Source organism: Sapajus apella, unplaced genomic scaffold (assembly GCF_009761245.1).
Source record: "Sapajus apella isolate SASKATOON/1434 unplaced genomic scaffold, GSC_monkey_1.0 scaffold65, whole genome shotgun sequence".
In the NCBI taxonomy this organism is placed as follows: Eukaryota; Metazoa; Chordata; class Mammalia; order Primates; family Cebidae; genus Sapajus; species Sapajus apella.
In genome coordinates, this window is record NW_022437005.1 from 7,285,813 (window position 1) to 7,304,436 (window position 18,624).

Here is an 18,624-nt window from a genome sequence, read left to right on the forward strand (position 1 = left end):
TGTTAAAAAACAGTTCACTTGTTTTGAGCAAAGAAAACCGTCCAGTCTTTGATACATGTTCTTACAAACATAAAAATAAAATTTCTTTCCTCAACTGTCCTTTTTCATTTCATACATATTAATCTTTCCATCTATTTTAAACAATCATGAAATTAATAGGAACCGGATTTTTTGTTTTGTTTTGTTTTTTGAGACAGTCTCATTCTGCTGCCAGTCTGGAGTGCAGTGGTGAAATCTCGGCTCACTTCAGCCTCTGCCTCCCTGGTTCAGGCAATTCTCTTGCCTCAGGTTCCCGAGTAGCTGGGACTACAGGCACGTGCCACTATGCCCAGCTAATTTTTTTGTATTTTAGTAGAGACGGGGTTTCACTATATTGGCCAGGATGGTCTTGATCTCCTGACTTGTGATCAGCCCACCCTGGCCTCCCAAAGTGCTGGGACTACAGGCGTGAGCCACCGTGCATGGCCAGAAGCTGTTTTTAATAAATCCAAATCATAGATCTTTCATGTCAAACTATTTTGGGGAATTCTGAGGTGAAAAAGCTGCTTAAGTATTAGGAAAAACTAAGAACAACAAGAAACAGCTTTAGAAGAGAAACTGAAGGACGATGAAGAACTAAGAAGCAACCTGTGGAAAGGCCTTTCCGGGCTGGGTTGGGTACTCTAATGAGGAGCATTCTGAAGTGGGGTGGGACCAAGGGCAGAGCCCAGGCAAAAAAAAACGGAAGGGAGAGACAACATCAAGGACTGTTGAACCAACACGCCAGCTGTGAATCAATCAAAAAAACACATGTGGTGAAATAAGTCAGGCCTGCATGTGAATTCCAACAGCCTTTTTAACATGTGACACTAGGCAAAAGTTTTTAATATTTTTCGAAACTTCATAATTTATAAAATGGGCCTCAGGGGCTGGGCACTATGGTTCACACCTGTAATCGCAGCATTTTGGGAGGCCAAGACAAGAGATTGCTTGAGCCCTATGAACTGATTGTGCCACTGCACTCCAGCCTTGGCAATGGAGTGACACCCCATCTCCAAATAATCAATAATAAAATAAAATAGGCCATGATATTTATTGATTTGAATTGCAGAAAAGACTCAATGGTACAACATCATGTGCTCCCCAGCACACAGTCCAGCACTGTGAGTGCTGAAGAAATAAATACCCCCAAGCACCACCACCAGCCCACCAGACACAAAGCAGCTGCACAGAGGGAAGCACACTAGCAGACCCCTTCACAGGCAGGCTGGGTAGCCCTGAAAATCACACCAAATTTTCTTCATAATTTACATTTATTTTGGAAGTGTTTATGATCTTAGTTATTTTGTAAACCAGTAACCTCAATATTTTTTAAAAAAATTCATTGTCAAGAAAAAAATAAAGCCATTTCAAAGCATGTTTTCCATCACACCAATCAACCACAAACCCATGTTACACACGTACCATGGGAAATACTACTTGATAAGTTCATTGTCTTAGTATTAAATAAGTTATTAGGATAATTAAAACTGCATAAAAATACTAAAAACGATTGTTTTGGAATGCACTACATTTTTCTGGCTGTTTGGTATATGTATTATTATTTTTTTAAGATACAAATGACCATGTCTGTTTACATAATAAATTTTCTATCATATTAGATGAAACTATAACTTTCCAGGATTGCCAGAGAACACAACTTGTGAGACATCTATCTACTTTACAAACAGTTTTTTAAACTAAAAAAGTCTTCAATTACTATGAATACCATTGTGTTTGAAAAGATTTTAGCATCTTATAACTTATTTAATTCAACGCTTTACTGGTCACTACTGATATAACTTTGATGCTTTCAGATTTAAGAAAGAAGTTTGTAGAACAACTGTGCCACACACAGCATAATGTTCAAACGCCCATGAACCACAAACTGCGTCATGCAGACAAGTGCGCCACCCAGAGGCAAAAGGAAGAAACCCACCTAGGATTTTATTTATGAGACAAAACTGACAATCAGTTTTAAACAATTATTTACAATTATGCATTTAAAAACACAGGACATCTTTCATAAGGTTCTCTCTGCATAAATAAATCCTTTTAGTGGTAGGATACATAAAAGTGTGGCCCTTTGAGAATTCTCACAAAACAGAAAGAAGCCCTGAAATGGTACCATTCACAGGTACCCACTTTGTTAATTAAAAAATTGAATTTAACTGTGTTCTCTACAGTAAATGCTTTCTTTTCTGTTATAATTAATATAACATGTGTTTCCAAAAATTACATAAGTTCTTGAACAACCACTATGATCCATTTAGACATGTGAACCAAAAGTTAAACTAATTACCAGAGACATTTCTTACTTAAATGAAAAAAGTTTCTTTCATTAGGTCTTCTGCTTAATTTTCTTCTGGCAAAGGAATAAAGTTTACTTAGAGTAATTCTGTCTGGCAGACAGTCAGGGCTTCTAAAATACATACAAATAATTGTTAAGGTTAAAGAAAACAGTCAACTCTATTAAACTCACATAAAAATTCAAGCTTCTCATAGCCTAAACAATAGGCTGATTTTAATATAGAGATTTATGATATCCTCATTTTGTCTTAGAAGTCTGAATGTTAGGATTAATGTTAGCATTGGGCCATTTTTTAAGATTTATGTATTTCACTATGAACTACAAAAGATAATGGGCCTTAATTAAAAACATAATATGCATTAAAATGTAAAAACAATTTTAAGCACAAAATTTGAAAATTCTTTTGTTTTTACTGTAAAATCATATTTCTTAAAATGATATGTAAAATAATTTTTTTCAGGTTCTCTAACGCTATATAATATACTCTTATTTCATCTCATTTTATTGTTTCATTTCCACACCAACGCACCTTAGAAGAGAAAGATAATTTGAAACTCACCTATCTACATGACTTTCTAAAAAACTCATTCTAAGGAACATTGTTTACTGCTAACTTACTTGTTTTTATAAAATGAGAAGGATCTATAGTTGATGATTATTTCCAAATAAATGTTTTTTCCTGTAAAATATTAGCAAAAGGCTTCTTTAAAGTAGAATATTGTTAAGTAAAGCTTCCTCTTTTGCTTCTTTCATTGAAGGAGTTCATTATCATCTGTGAGAGTTCTCTTTTCTACACCCCATAATACTCCATACACCCTGAGTAAAAGATGCTTACGCTTGCAATGATGGCTGTAAAATATTTGAGCAAGGAGTACAAACAATTCTACTCTATGTCCCCATTTCTATATTTTTCTAGGAAATAAATGAGATTATGGGTCTAAGCCAGCCTGCTACGCAGATGTCCTCTATACACTGCTAAAATTACAATGAATGACAGACTACTGGCTAGGATGGTATGGTTATTATTTAATATAAGAGTTCAATGATTTTTAAAGCTCAAAGTAAGTACTGGGAAATACACATTGCAAACTCTTTAAATGGGGCTCGAAAGTTAAAAAGGTTTAAATGCATTCTAAAGCAACACAAAAAGCTTGGGATGTAAGCTAGGGATGCATTCTAGCTTACATCCCAATAAACAAGCTTTTTTTATTGCTTTAGACAAGTTTTTTTTGGTGCTTTAGACTGCATCCCTAGCTTACTTCTTACATATAAGCTAGGGATATCAAAAGGTCTGTGAATCCACATCAGACCTTAAAAGAATAAAAGAAATGCAGAAAGGACAGCTACTTGATAGTTAATAAATGATTCAAGCTCATTAATAAGTATTTACAATTTAAAGGGTAAATTCTGAAACACTCCCTATACCTCTAGTTGGTTAAGAAAACCTAGTGATAAAATGAAATGCCTTAAAATTTCTTGAATATTTTCTATTCCTTTCTTTCCATCCCCAATGCTACCAGCTTAGTTCTTACCATTTTTAAAGATCTGTATTAGTTTAAATACTTCCTAATTGTTCTCAGTCTACAGGCCAATCTCCCATTCTATCCTACCATCACATTTTCAAATCCATCTTCCAAATGCAGTCCAGAATAATCTCTGTGAAGCATAAATCAATCATATCACTTACCTGCTTGGTATCCCAAATCAATTTAAGAATCCATGTGTCCCTATCCATAACCTCTCTCAACTGGCAGAAGTCTTCCCAAGGGAGGAAGGCCAGGGACTGGCCACATCCTATCCCCTAAACCCAGGGTCTACAAGGAGGAAGCAGTAGCTAGTGGCTCCGTGGGCCTTTCTGTTCTAACTTGACCCAAACTTAAACTGCATTGGGAGAAATTAAAATAACTCCTTATCAAGAAATGCCTGGACTCCTTTTCTAACTTAAGGGTAAAGTCTTTCACAAAAACATCCTAACTACTAAAACAACCATTTTCAAACATTTAAAAATGATCAGTATCACTTTCTTCAAACCATATTTAATGCGGAACCCAAACAAAAAATGGTTATAATAGTATCTGGAGGTTGACAGCACAGGCAGAGGTTATATTACAGAGGCCATAGAATAAAATTAAAATTTGGCTGGCACAATGCAATCAATGTAAAGTAAGAGGGGAGAAGAGGCAGGGATGTGAAACCTGATTTATGTTTTTGAAAGACCATTGTGCTTGCTAAGTGTAAGAGAGTTGAAACTACTGAGAAATTCAACACTTCTGATATATTTTCATAAATCTTAGTAGTGCCTTTAAAGAGTGATATGTCATTTCCAATTAATGTGCAATCACAATAAAGGAGTCACAGAATACCTGATCCTCGCTGGTTAATCCCAGGTGCATCACAAGGTAAAAATGCACCAGGAAATCTGAGTTTGGCAGAACGTCCTGGCGTCTGGTCATCATGGCACAGATCAGCCTGTAGGCTTGCAGTTTGCCTTCCTTATATTCATTTGGCAGTGTCGCTGCCTGTCAAGGAGATGAAGTTTCCAGATTAAATCAAGCCCAGGAGCAGAGGATTTCAACATTTCATTTACTTCTCAGTTTTCCTTAAGAGTTGTTTATGGACACGTGGGATGCAGTGGCTTTAGTAAGACCCAGCCTGTCTTCAAAACATGCAATCTTGGGCAATTACATTTTTCAAACTCAATTTCGGGAAGGAAGAGGAAATTGCAATAAAGGAATAAACACATAACCACTTGCCTTAAAAAGCCATGATGCAAACATTCTGAGTGGTGGAATCAAAACTGGAGGAGATGGAGAAGACTGGTTATCCAGGCTTATTGCTAGATTGTCCCGTATCTAATTCACAAAGAGGAGAATTTCAGGGTAGGTAATATTACTTTTATCCCAACAGTATTTCAATATTGTCTTCCATGACCAAATAGCTGCTTCCAGCTAAATTTCTGTAAGTCAAGTGAAAACCTGTAATATTTACAAATTTTTCTTTTATCATGAGATTATCCTTTTGAATTGTGTGTTTGGCTCACTGTATGTGGTTTTAGATTTAAATACCAAACAAAGCCATTGTTTTTCCTTGAATGTTAATGGCTGGGGAGGTCCTGAATTCCAAATGATAAGTAATGTTTTAATGAGTTATACTAAACAAACATGAATCATGTTTTTGAAAAAAAAATTTAATAACATAAGAATGTCAGAACCCAAACAAAAATCTGAATAAAAATTGTATGTACTACTTAGAAGGCTGAGGCAGGAGAACTGCTTGAACCCAGGAGGCGGAGGTTGCAGTGAGCCGAGATCGCACCACTGCATTCCAGTCTGAGTGACAGAGCAAGACTCCATCTCAAAAAAAAAAAAAAAAAAATTGTATGTACTCTTAAGATTCTACTTTTGTAAAACGAAAGAAGACTATATATTAATATTGGCTATTTCTTTTTTTTTCCCCCAGATGATCTTGTTGCAAATATTGGCTATTTCTATGAATAGTGATGTGAATTTTCTTCTTTGTATTTTTCTACATTTTTCAAATTTTGTACCGTACAATCAGTATCACCTTTATAATGAGAATAACTAGAACTACTTAATACCTTATATTTAATATCCTATAGCAATATTCTACTTTGCACTAAGTAACTTTTACATTTATAAACTATTCATGTTATATATGATTATTCTTTGATAATCGAATGTACTTTGTCTAAACATACAATTTGTTTCAGAATATGTTCAGTAGTTAACTGTAACACAATTTTTACATTAAAAGATAAAACCATTTTCCCAGATTATAATAAAAAGTAACATAGTAGGACTTACCTTTGCTAGTTTGTACCAGAGTTCATAGAGATAGCAGAAAACTCTGGCATGAATCTTGGGTGACTGAATGTTATTCACATCTCCAAGGATCCCCAAAACTCTTCGCCATAACACAGCAGCAGAGTCTGGGTGCCAGCCAGTGAGGCTCCCCCCAGCAATTATACTACAGTCATCTGCAAGGCACTCGCTGCTATCTACGCAGAAAAACATGTCTGTTAACCCAGTAAACAATCTTGATTTCATCATACCTTTTTTCTTTAATGCAAATTACCTATTTGTAAAATTTTATATATTCGAAGCAAAATAATTAAGGTAAAAATGTGAAACAGCTGAGAATTTAAAAGGAGAGAAAACCAGGTTCAATGAAGAAAGGTCAGATGGTTTCGATTCTTCAAACTAAAAGAGCAACAATCTAAGAGATGACGTAACAGTTCCTGGAGACCCTGTGATGGGTTTTTTAAATGAGGGGGGAGGAAGGGGGAGATCCTTGAACAGCATGGGTGGGAAACAGTGCCATGGGAATGGGTGGCCAGGGAAGCCTCAGTGCCAGAGTAACATCTCCCCAGTGGTGGTTGTTGTTAGGTCGGGTTTTGGGAATAAAATGTGCATACAAGACATTTTCATTCCTTTCAGGTTTAAGGAGTTTTAAGGAATGTATACATTCATGTAACTGTTGCCATAAATTGCCACCAGAATTGAGATACGGAAGAGTCCCATCACTCCAAAAACTGCCCCTTCAAAACTGGTCCCCTTCCTTTATTCTCAGTCTCTTACAACCACTGCTTTGCTTTTTGTTCCTATTGTTTTGCCTTTTCCAGAATGTCTCAAGAATGAAATCCTACAGTTTGTAGTCTTTCTATCTGGTTTCTTTCACTCAGAAAAAGGCATTTGAGATTCAGCCATTCAGTTGTGGGTATCAGTGGTCTCTGCTTATTGTTGATTAATATTCTATTTTATAGATATATCATAGTTTACCCATTCACCTGTTGATATTTAGATTGGTTCCTGTTTTTGGCGATTATGAATACAGTTGCCATAAACATTCATGTACAAGCTTTTCTGTTAACGTATGCCTACATTTCTCTTCAGCAAATATCTAGGAGTGAGATTCCTGGATCCAATCATAACTGTATGTTTAATTAACATTAAACTGAAGAAAGAAACTGTCAAACTGTTTTCCAAAGTGCTATGATGGTCTGCAGTCCCGCGAGCAAAGTATGAAAGTTCCATTTGCTCTATTGCCTTGCTAGAACTTGATACTGTCAATTTTTTAAATTTTAACCATTCTTATAGGCATGGAGCAGTATGTCACTGAGGTTTTTGTTTGCAGTTCTCCAATGACTAAAGATTTTAAGCATGCAGTGACATGTGACTCAAACTTGAAGATGATGCGCAAATGGGCTATGCAGCTGTGTGGGGACGAGCCAGTCAGGGAGAAGAGCTAGAGCAAAGGCTGTGAGATGAGACTGGGCTAACAAGTTCAAGGCACAGCATGTCTTTGTAATATATATTTAATTAAGAAATATGAAGTTTTGTGCATTAGAACAAATAATGAATAATTTAATGATTTACATATATATCTAATTTTATCATTTAAGTTATAGAATTCTGTCCTTTGGATGCCTGTTGCTTTAGGATGGGTAAAGGCTGGGGAAGACTGAGTTGATTAAGTCTCTGCCTTCCTAAAATCATAAGCCTTTGGATTTTTAGAGTAAATGAAAAAGCAGCCAAAGATGCATAGGCATTACTTAAAGAACGCTGTATTATGACAAAAACATTTATCTCATAATATGTATGTAATAATCAACAGAGGAAAGCATTTTAACTGCACGACGTATTTTCTCACTCTACATCCTTCTGACTTCCTTGCAGCATTTAACACTTCTTCCTCATGTCCCTTTTCCACAATTCTGTCTCTAGTTGCTTCCAGGAACAAGCACATTCCTCTCGTCTCCCGCAGCTCAGTTTTTAAATTCTGGTTTCCATATCTACAACCTGCAACCTTTGCACAAAGTTCAGTCTCTATTCTCATGTGTCATAGCCTCAGCCCCCATGTGTTCTATACCTCTTCTCCACTGGCATGGTGATTGAGTAAGCCACCAAAACTTACATGTTGTTTAATGCAGTGCTCAATGTCCAGTCCTCAGCAGCATTTGATTCAGGTAATCATGTCTCCTTTCTGAAATGCTTCAACCATTTGACCCCCAGGTATGACACTCACCTGGTCGTCTTCTTTTGCTGGTGCTTCTTCAGCTCACAGACTGAGGACACTGAAGGGCCCTGGAGCTTTTGTTTTCTCTATATATACTCATGCCCTTCTTAATCTCATACAGACCTACTGTATGAGATTTTTAATATAGATATTGAAATAAATATTTTAATATAGATATTTAAATTTAAATTAATAGATATTTAAATGCTATACATATACTGACAGCTCAGCATGCCCATTTCTGGCCTGGATGTCTTTCCTCAAGTTTAAACTCATTTCTCCAACAACATATTTGACAGCTCTGCATGCTCAGGACTGAATTAAAGCAGAGTCCACCGCAGGGATGGCCTTTGGTCAATTTCACTGCATTCCTGAAGAACCTCAGATATATGTATGTTGAGTATTTTTTTTTTTTCCTGGAATTCAAAAGGCTCTCTCCTGCTCAAAGAGTATGTAAACTCTCCTTTAATCCCTTTAACTTCAAGATAGCATCTCTGCACTCAGACGTGCTGGTGACTCCAAGCCAGAACCACCCCCACTAATTTACTTTCACCATTCTCTAGGATGAAAAAGCAGCCGCCCGTGGCAACAGAGCTCTAACTAGTTCTTAAACAGACTTACAAATGATCTTCTTGTTTCTAGCCCCATCATCACCTACTCCTGTAGCTACCTGGTATGGAAAATTTTCTAACCCTTTTAGAGAACCAGCATTAATTAAAGTCGGCTTGTTTCTTGGCTTTCCCTACTACTGACACAGAATTTAATATTCTCAGGTCTGCCAATTCATTTACCAGAGGGCACCTGTTCTGCAACTTCAAGAAGTTGGTTGCTACTGTCTTTGTCCTGCCATCTTTGTCCTTGTGGATTTATGTCTTAATTAACATAAATCATTTCAATGTGGCTTAGGTAGGGTTTGAAGAATAAGTTGGGCTATTTGTGTTTGTTCACTCTACTGTCTTTAACTGGATATGCATTATTATAATTTGTAATGTCTTTGTCACTCATTTATCTTGCTTATTTTTAAAAGCCACTTGTTTTTCTTATTGTGTAATTTTTGTTGTTGCCTTTAATGCATTTATTTTATATTTGGTACTTTTTCCCTGAATTATTTTTAAAAATAAAATTTATTTTTTAAGAAAAATTTTGGATTTAAAAAATTGTGACAACAATACAGAGTTCCCATATACTCCATACCCAATTCCTCCACTATTTACATCTTGCATTCTAATGGAATATTTATTACAATTGACAAACCAATACTAAAAGATTATTATAAAGTCTACACTTCATTGAGATTTTCTTAATTTCTACCTAATCCTTTTTTCTGTTCCAGGATCTCATCCAGAATATCACATAAGAAATAGCTGTCAGGTCTCCGTAGCCTCCTTTTGACTGCATTTTCGTAGAGCTTCCTTTGTTTTTGGTGACCTTCATGGTTTTAAGAAGTACAGCTTTATAGGCTGTTCCTCAATTGGGATCTATTTGATATCTTTCTCACGGATTTTTCTTTTGCATTTGCATTCCTGGAATGAACTTCTCTTAGCCCTGATTTATGATATTTTTCCAATATTCTTCAATTTCATTTGTTTCTTTGGAATTTATTTATTCAATGCTTTATTTAGAATTTTTTGCTTATATGTTTATAAGTGAGATGGCCTCCAATTATGCTTTTTTTCATACTGACCTTGTCTGGTTTGTTATCAAGGTAACACAAGGTAGATAACAGAAGTGAGTTTCTTTCTCTTTCTACAGAATGGAATGAAAAAGATAAAGTTTCTCTTTAATGTGAAGGTTTAGTAAAGCTAGAAATTATCCTTTATTTTTATAGATCTATTTGAATAGCATACTGTATTATTTCTAAAGTTTATATTGGTTTTGTAGCTGTTCCCTTTTCACCTCCTATATTTTTTTCTTGATCAATCTTGCCTGTTTGTCTATTTTTATTAGTGTTTTTAAAGAACAATTTTTAGTTGTCTTCTATTATTTGCTTTCTAGTACAGGCATGTACGCTCTCAGTTTTATTAGTTCCTTTTTTAACATCTATGTTATTGTTATTCTTTTCCTAATTTTTGAATAGAACACGTTATGTTAATTTATTAACATAATTATTCCCAAAGTTCTCTTCTTCACCCTATACAAGTAAAGCCAAACTGATTTCTAGGCAATTATCAACCCCCACTGGGTGTTATCTTGAGTGTATATGTTGTTGGCATTTTTAAGGCCTAATTAAAGAAACCGAAGCACAATTTCTGGATCTGAGGAACTCAAGTAGAGGAATGACAAGGGCAAAAACAGGCAAGAAAGAATGAATCTGAAAAGGAGCCAGGACAGATCCAAAAATGGCTGCTCACTATGATATGCTATGCTTATTAAATTGGTGATGGAAAGATCCCAAGAAACGAAAACAAAAGATGTAATAATGATGGCACATGGTGTAATGGAAAGGCCTTCCCAAACGCAGAAGCACTGCTCCTTCTCAGAGGAAAACATAACTGTATTTCCCACAAGAGTATCATATACTCAACTCAGGAGACACATTAAAATGTGCAGATATAATTCAAACTGGAATTCCCACACACTGTGCCTGAAAGGCAGAGTGTAAAAAGCCTAATTATGGGCCTTCTGGGTTCTCTGACTTTTACAAAGCCTCGGAAGAGAGACTTGTCCTCCTAACTCTATAAAGTAAGTACAGTATCAGGCATCTGTGAGTCTGAGAGGTATGCTGAAGCATTAATAAATGCTTATGAATCAACATGAGCCCCCAAGTGAACAAGCAGCATAATATGGCATTTATTTTTCTCATAGAGTGTGCCATGGCATTTTCAATCTCTTGAGGAGAAGAAAATGTAAAGGGATTAGATAATTTGCAGCTTTGTTTCATCCCTAACCTTCACTCCAAAATAGAGACTGGTCCCCGGCATCCCAAACACAGCGGAGCTTTGCTTCAGTAGCCACTCCAAGTACATGCAGACAGGTACCTCATCACTTGCACCTCGTGCAACCTGCCAGCGAATACCCCTTAGCTATGAAAGAATCCCACATAGAAAATCGGCTTCAATACTGCTTTACACTCAGAAAAATTCATGTCTCAATGATAAAATCCTAGGCAACATCCTCCATAAAATTATCAAGACACGCTGACTTTTTCAGAAGTTTCTGAGATGCCTATATGAGTTTCCTCGGTATTATTGTGAACAAAAATGTAATAAGTTGAAATGTTTTGTCCAAAATTATTCTGCTGGTGGCATAAGTGACAGAGCAGATGCTGACATTTTACATGTAGAGAGTTCCTCAGTGAAGGAGCACTTAATTAAAAATGGGGATTTGAGAGATTCCAGAAAATTTCATGTTTACCCTAAAAGTACCCAAAATTTAGTTTATTTTCTTTTTCATTAGCAAGCTAGTATGTTAGCCTACTGTCTTCTTGTTTTATTACTATTTAATGCTACAGGGGTGTTTAAATTTTTTTTTATTAAAGTGGGAACTCTTACAAGCATAACTGTGTCATCTTTCTCTAAACACATACATAATTTTTACAAAGAAATCTAAAAGTTTAGAACTTTGCACATAGAGAAAGGATTTCAGCCACAAAATAAGTCTTGGTAGTTGGCAAAATAAGCATTTATGGCCAAATGGTGATTCCACATGGCTGCAATTTTATAAAAGGCTGGCACAGTGTTAAAGAAATGTAGCCTCAGTCTTTGAAAAAAAATTTTCCTTTTGATTTGAAAACTAAGCACAAAAAACAAACTCAAAGGCTTGAGTGAAACAACTTAATTCTAGTGCCAAAAAATTCAGGCCTGGCCTGGATGTCAATGATCAAAGTGGAGAAGCAGCAAGGTGGCATTCTGCCCCCACCAGTGCAGCCTGACTCTCCTCTTCCTCTGCTTTCCAAGGACAATCATTGCTCACAGCAAAGATTTTAGAAGGTCAGCCACCAATGCCACAGTAGCTATCATTATTATTTTTCTTTCTAATATTTCATGACTTCAAAACACACCAAATCTGGTGAAAATGCCAAAAATGCATGTGATGACAGAGAATGTTGACAAACCACTCTTGCAAAAACAATTTTAGCGGCAAGTAAGGAGATGTAATTTATATTTGCAGCTATAATTAAAAGAAGAAGTAGTAAAAAAAATTTCTGTAACATCTGGATACAGGACTGTGATAAACACACTAAATAAAAGAGATTTTGAAACCATCTTATATATTATTTCTAAAAATTTAAAATTTAATTGTGCTATACAAAACAATAGCCTGCAGTTTAAAGTGCATTTGTTCACTGAGTCAAGTATTTATTGAATGCTTCTCTCCTGTCCTGCACTGTTCTCGGAAGCAAGAATCAGCTGTACACATTGTAGACAACAAGCCTCCCCTCCTGGAGTTTGCATTCTAGTGGAGAAAGACCTTGGAACCTCCCAACTAAACCAAGATGCTGGATAATATTTCTCACCAAACCTTACCTTAAAACTTATCACTAGGCTAACAAGAACGTGGAAGGAAAAGAGCAACAAAGGCTGGCTTTTACCCTTTGTAGTTCTGCTAAACTAGAGAATTCTTAAAAGTTTCTCTGGTAATACAGTTTTCATTTTACTGAGGTTGAATTACTGATGGTTAGCTTTTTTTAAAAAAATTATAAACCATCTTTTTAAAAAAGATGGTTTCTTCCAAAAGTTTTTAAATTTTCCTTTCACATTTATGTATTTTATCCCTCCGAAACTGACTTTGGGCATACCGTGAGGTAGGAATTATATTTTATTTTTTTTCCATATGGCTAAATACTTGTCCCACAGAAAATGTGTTGAACAACATTCTTTCCTTGTCAAACCTGACAAGCCACATATATCATATATCATGACTCCATGTCTGGGTGCACTCAGTTCTATATTTTATCTTCTGTTCCATTCGTCTATTTGTCTATCTCTATAAGGAAATCTCATAGAATTTACCACATTATTGTGACTACCAGGATAAATGTTGTGTCTTCTGTCATTTTTGTAAGCTCTTAAAAAGTATAGTGGCTTATGACCTATTCATCTTTTTATTCTCATAGCATCTAAACCAGTATTTCTAGACTATAAGCTTATTTGTTAAATAAGGAATGAGGTCAGTGGCAATACTGATCCTTAGCTGCAGATTCATAAATGTCCCCTCCCCTGACTAGTTCAACAGAACTAAATTTATGCATGTGTTAACTATATTTTCTTATTTTCTGTCTTCTCAATGCTCTGGCATTAGGGCCTCACTGATCAGGAAAGGACTGCCACTTCCAGGGTTAGTCAATTCCTAGAGATAGAAGTCTATTCACCAGGCAGCATGCCTTGCATATGTAAACCTACCAATCCAAAGTTCAGACCCTCCAACTACCTCCTTTCTCTAGCTCTCACATACCAAGTCAATTTCCCCTACCCTGTCATGCCAGGACTGGGTACCAGGCAACTAGGAACAGCCCCTATGCTCCAGAGCCCACTGAAATCATTCATACTAGCAATCCTAAGTCTGCATACCCTGCCTTGCCTTGCTATTTCCATAGAAATGACACTAAAGGCTGTTGCCTCATTTTGTTCCTTCTGCCTCCTGGCACTTCCCACATGACCCCTGTTTCCCAGGAATCCGTGAATGTAAGCTTCTTCCTCCATGACAATCACTTCCATGTCTGTATGTCTTACCACATCTGATTAAAACAAATCCCAGGTACACTTTAAGACAATGCACAGTAAATTTAGCTGTTATTTTCAGCAAACATGATTTAAATGAGATAGCAAATATAAACTGTTAGCTTGCCAGTGATTAAGGAATTTAAGATTTTAGAGGCAGTTCATTATTCTAAGCATTTGATAACTGGTAGGATTATTCAATAAGAAACAAAGATATACTCAAATTGTTTCTCTTTGCATGTCCTAAAAAATCAGGCTCATATGAGTTTTATTTTGAACATTTACGAAGAAATTGTTCTTTTAAGAACAGAAAGTTAAATTCAGAACTGTGATAATCCTTAAACCTTATCATATTACACTTTGTCCTTTTCACAGATGACAAGGTGAACTATTGAACTGTGTGTACTGATTCTCTATATTCGTATTTCAAAGAACTGTGTATTTGGAAGAGTTAATCACAACATGGAGTGCATCATATAAAATTACCTCACAAAGGTTTATTAAATTGAGCTGTCCAATACATACTCTGAAATGGGATAAAAACTAATCTTTCCAAAGAACAGACAAAAGAAGTAATCACCTAATTTTCTTCCCTTTCAATAAAAATAATTAAAACTAGTCCATGTTTAAGTAAATTCAACCTACTGAAGCTTCAGTTTTGCCTCCTATAGTACCACAATGATGAGTTTCTCTTGGAAAAACTGCAAGGATTCTCAAGTAGGTCAAAGGGCTTTAGAGTAATTTTAATTTTAACAACAACACAGTGTAAAAGAGTAAACACGGCACTGCATGTTGAGCCAACACACTTTGGAAGCCAGTTTCATCTGTGGAGTTCACACTTCAGCTTGATAACAATTTCTCTGGTTCTCAGTTTCCTCATCTCTAAAACAGACATGATAAGACTTGGCCTGTTTCCCAAACAAGAATTGAAGAGAATGCTTCAATTAAATTTCATATCAATGTATTATTATTAGTCAAAATCATTATTCTATAAAGAATTTTATCTAATATCACTTTTATATGTTAATTTTATGAAATTTTAATGATAGTCTATCAAGAATTTCCCAAGTATCAGAGATGTTGTTATTTCAATTTTACATCACAGTGAAAACTAGTTTCCTTGGTTTAAAAAAACATCCATTAAGGTAAAATTTTAGCTTTTATGTTAATCATTTAAAAATATTGTTTGGCATTTTAATAACTCTCTTTTACTTAAACTATTACTTTGTAGTGGTTGTTTTCACACAAGGTATCTGTGTGTGAACATGAATGGGCAACCAGAAAAGTCTTGGCTCTGGTCACCCTTTCCTGCACCGATTCCTCAGAGCATGAGTCTCTCTGACACTCCACAAAACAAAGCAAAACAAAACCTGGCTCCTCCATGGTCTCCCCATTCTCATCAGCCTGGTCACACAGGTGAGAGAATTTAGCCATTGTGAGGCTCACTTACCCAGTGTCACACAATATGTGTGTGCACGTGTGAATAGCTAAAACTGCAGACTGCTCCACACACACTATTTTGGGCACCTAAGATGTTAGTTCATTCATTTATTTTTCCAACAACCTTTATAAAGTAGGGGCTGTTATCTCCAATTTACAGACAAAGAAATAGAAGGACAGAGATTGAGTTACTAGCTCAAGACCACCTAGCTATTCCTCGTCAGTGCCTGGAAGCCAACCAGAAAGTGTGGCTCTCAAGTCAAACAAACTGAGGTTAAAAAAGTTGCAACAAATAAGGATATGAAGTTATTTTTTTAAAGTTTAGAAACAAAACTAAATGATATGTTGCTTGACACACATGGTATTATTATAAAAACAAATTTGTGCTAGGGTTCCAGGATAACGGGAGAAGGGGAGGGACTTGAGAAAGAATTCAAGGAGGCCTCACTGGCTTGGGTGCCATGCTAGGTCTTAAGTTGGGTAGTAGGCTCACTGGTGTTCACTTTATTACTGTGCCCTGGAGCTTACACATTGCATATGTTGCAACTTACATTTTATGTATCAAATACTTTAAAAAATTTTTTAATTAATCAATAAGCTATCTACACTCGTTGACTTATCCTGGATTTATAACATGTATGAGTTGGAAAAATCACTCTTCCTCTTTCTAGAGCAGAAGAAATTAAATCAGGGATGGTAAAGGCTTGGCATGAATACCATCCCTTCCTCCTACACTGGACAGTGGTCAGGAGCACGGCACACTTCCTCCTACAACTGTTTCAGTTGTAGGAGGCAGTCCTCTGCATACAGGACTCCAAGAACTCACAGCTGATCTCGCAGCTGCCTGCGTGAGTGCCTCTTTTTCAAAATGCAGTTTACCTGTTAAGTTTGAAGCATCAGTGGGACTCAGTTGTAACCAGTGACGGGCATCAGCATCAGCCACAACATCTGTGGGAGTATTCAGCTCTGGGTCTTCCTCACAGGTCTGCCATGGGCCCATGGACAGCTCTGCCTCATTGTTACAGCCCGGAGCTGTGTCACTGTTGGTACTTTCACCTGGTATAAGAGAAGAACCACAGTTTAAAGGAGCTGAAAATCAGAACGTTCACAATTACTGTTATACAAGTAACTAAACATTCAAACAGCAGACACAGGAGGAATCATTCAGGTTCTTTGGCAGAACCTGCAGAACTTGAGAGGAGCTCAAAAAGTGTCCATGTGGGGCTCTTGGTCAAGAAAGTGAATCTTCCAAATACAGAATATTAATAGTCATTATGAGCACCACTATGTATCATTCAAGTGGCACTCATCAACATGTCTTCAATCAGCATCCCCTCTACCCAAATTACACCAAATCCTAAAGTGTGCTAGACTTACAAAATGAGGGTGGGTGGAGGAACAAGATAGTAACTGATCCACCACAAATGCAAGTTTACTCTGCCGGATAGAAGAGTCTAAAGATACTGTATTCCCCAAGCCTCACATGTAGACGTAAACCTACGGTGACTCATTTTCAGTGTCATTTGGGGATACAGCACCCCAATATAATACAAAAGATTTTCTAGAACAGAAATTCTCCCCTTTAAACAGTAATAAGTTCTAATTTGTCAGAATATGATAAGGCTGGGCTACTAAGACTTACAGCACTATTGAGTCTGACATAAAAGAAACCTGAGCAGTTCTGCTTCTCCAAGTCTACTGTCTACTTCATAACAACTTTATGTGTCTACATCTCTGTCTGCTCACCCTCCTGGCTGCTGCTCTCTGTATCTCCTCCTAAGGGTCCCCTACCCCTGCTGTTTCTAATCTGCTGTCCTTTATTTACTCACAAAGAACTGAAAGTTGTCTCAGTAACAGGTGACCAATGGTAGGTCCCAAACTTCATCTCCCAAAGAGCTCTAAGCCAGCAGGGTGAAGATGGAGCTCCTCTGTACCCACCAGGAACCATCCTGAACTTGAGGAGGTGTTTACTATGCTACTCTGGCACCTGACTTCAGGAAAGCAGAGTATTAAGACTGTATTTTACGGTATATGTTTATACGTCTCAGGATTCTAATCCCATTTCATTTCAAAGTATTTATCCCATTGACTTGAATGTACTTCTGATGGCTTTTGCTTCTAGCCTCTGGGAACTTTCTGGGGAAGGTAATTTTTCTCTCTGGTCTGTCTGCTCACTCATGCCATCAGCTTCTGATGTACGCTCACCTGAAAGAAAGGCCCAGGGGTAGAAAGACAGGCCTCTCAAAGTACAGGTGAGTAGAATTGTTTTTTTGTATGTATGAATGAACCTTTCATCAATCCTACGATTCCAGGAATGAAAACACACCATTTAACAATCATCTCTCTTAAATTGATAAGCAATCACTCAAGTTAGAAGATAAAAAGTGGGAAGAGCTAGAGTCCAGTTGCTTGAAATCAGCCTGAGCAACATGCTGAAACCTTAGCTCTATAAAAAATGGAAAAATTAACCAGGTGCATTGGCATGTGCCCGTAGTCCCAGCTTACTCAGGAGACTTCAGTGGGAGGGTCACCTAAGCCTGGGGAGGTTAAGGCTGCAGTGGGCCATGATTGTACCAGAGCACTCCCATGATTATGTCAGAGCACTCCAGCCTGGGCAAAAGAGACTATGTCTCAAATCACAATAATAATAATAATAATAATAATAATAATAAATAACATAAAAAGAAAGTAGAACATGTCGACTCCGTAGTTGGAGGAACAGATCACATTTCTCAGTACTTACTCTTCTGTCTTTCCCTACATTTTCCTTGTGTCTGCTGCAAATCATCATTCAAATCCAATTCAGCAGGGCTGCTGCTTCTTCGAACTAAGATCTTCAGACAAAAAGAAATACTGTATTTACTACAGGAAAGTTTTTATTTCTACAAGACTCAAGTTTCTAGCCCAAATTTATAAAGAAAAAGAAACAAACAATAATAACTAAATAAACTGATGTTTTCTATTTGAAGGATATGTTTTCACAAATTACTATATTTAATTTCATGTTACTCAAGATCCGACACTTTATATCCTCTACTTTGTCAATTTACATCCAATTAAACTGATCTAAGAAGGAATGCCAAATCATAGGGAAGAAATTTGTTTTAAAGTTCTATTTATTTTTCTGGTCAAGCACACATATATAGTGAACACGATGCT

General features: G+C 36.5%; 1 protein-coding gene across 12 annotated transcripts in view; it reads right to left on the reverse strand.

The window, feature by feature from the left end:
* RALGAPA2 (Ral GTPase activating protein catalytic subunit alpha 2) overlaps positions 1 to 18,624 on the reverse strand; it is a 333,808-nt gene that overhangs the window by 189,722 nt on the left and 125,462 nt on the right. For all 12 annotated transcript variants that reach the window (XM_032248229.1, XM_032248227.1, XM_032248225.1 and 9 more), the window contains 5 exons: positions 18,209 to 18,299; positions 16,345 to 16,521; positions 6,154 to 6,347; positions 5,083 to 5,181; positions 4,693 to 4,848 (listed from right to left, as the gene is read on the reverse strand). In XM_032248229.1, coding sequence (XP_032104120.1) covers positions 4,693 to 4,848; positions 5,083 to 5,181; positions 6,154 to 6,347; positions 16,345 to 16,521; positions 18,209 to 18,299 — 717 coding nt within the window. The remainder of the gene's footprint in view (positions 1 to 4,692; positions 4,849 to 5,082; positions 5,182 to 6,153; positions 6,348 to 16,344; positions 16,522 to 18,208; positions 18,300 to 18,624) is intronic.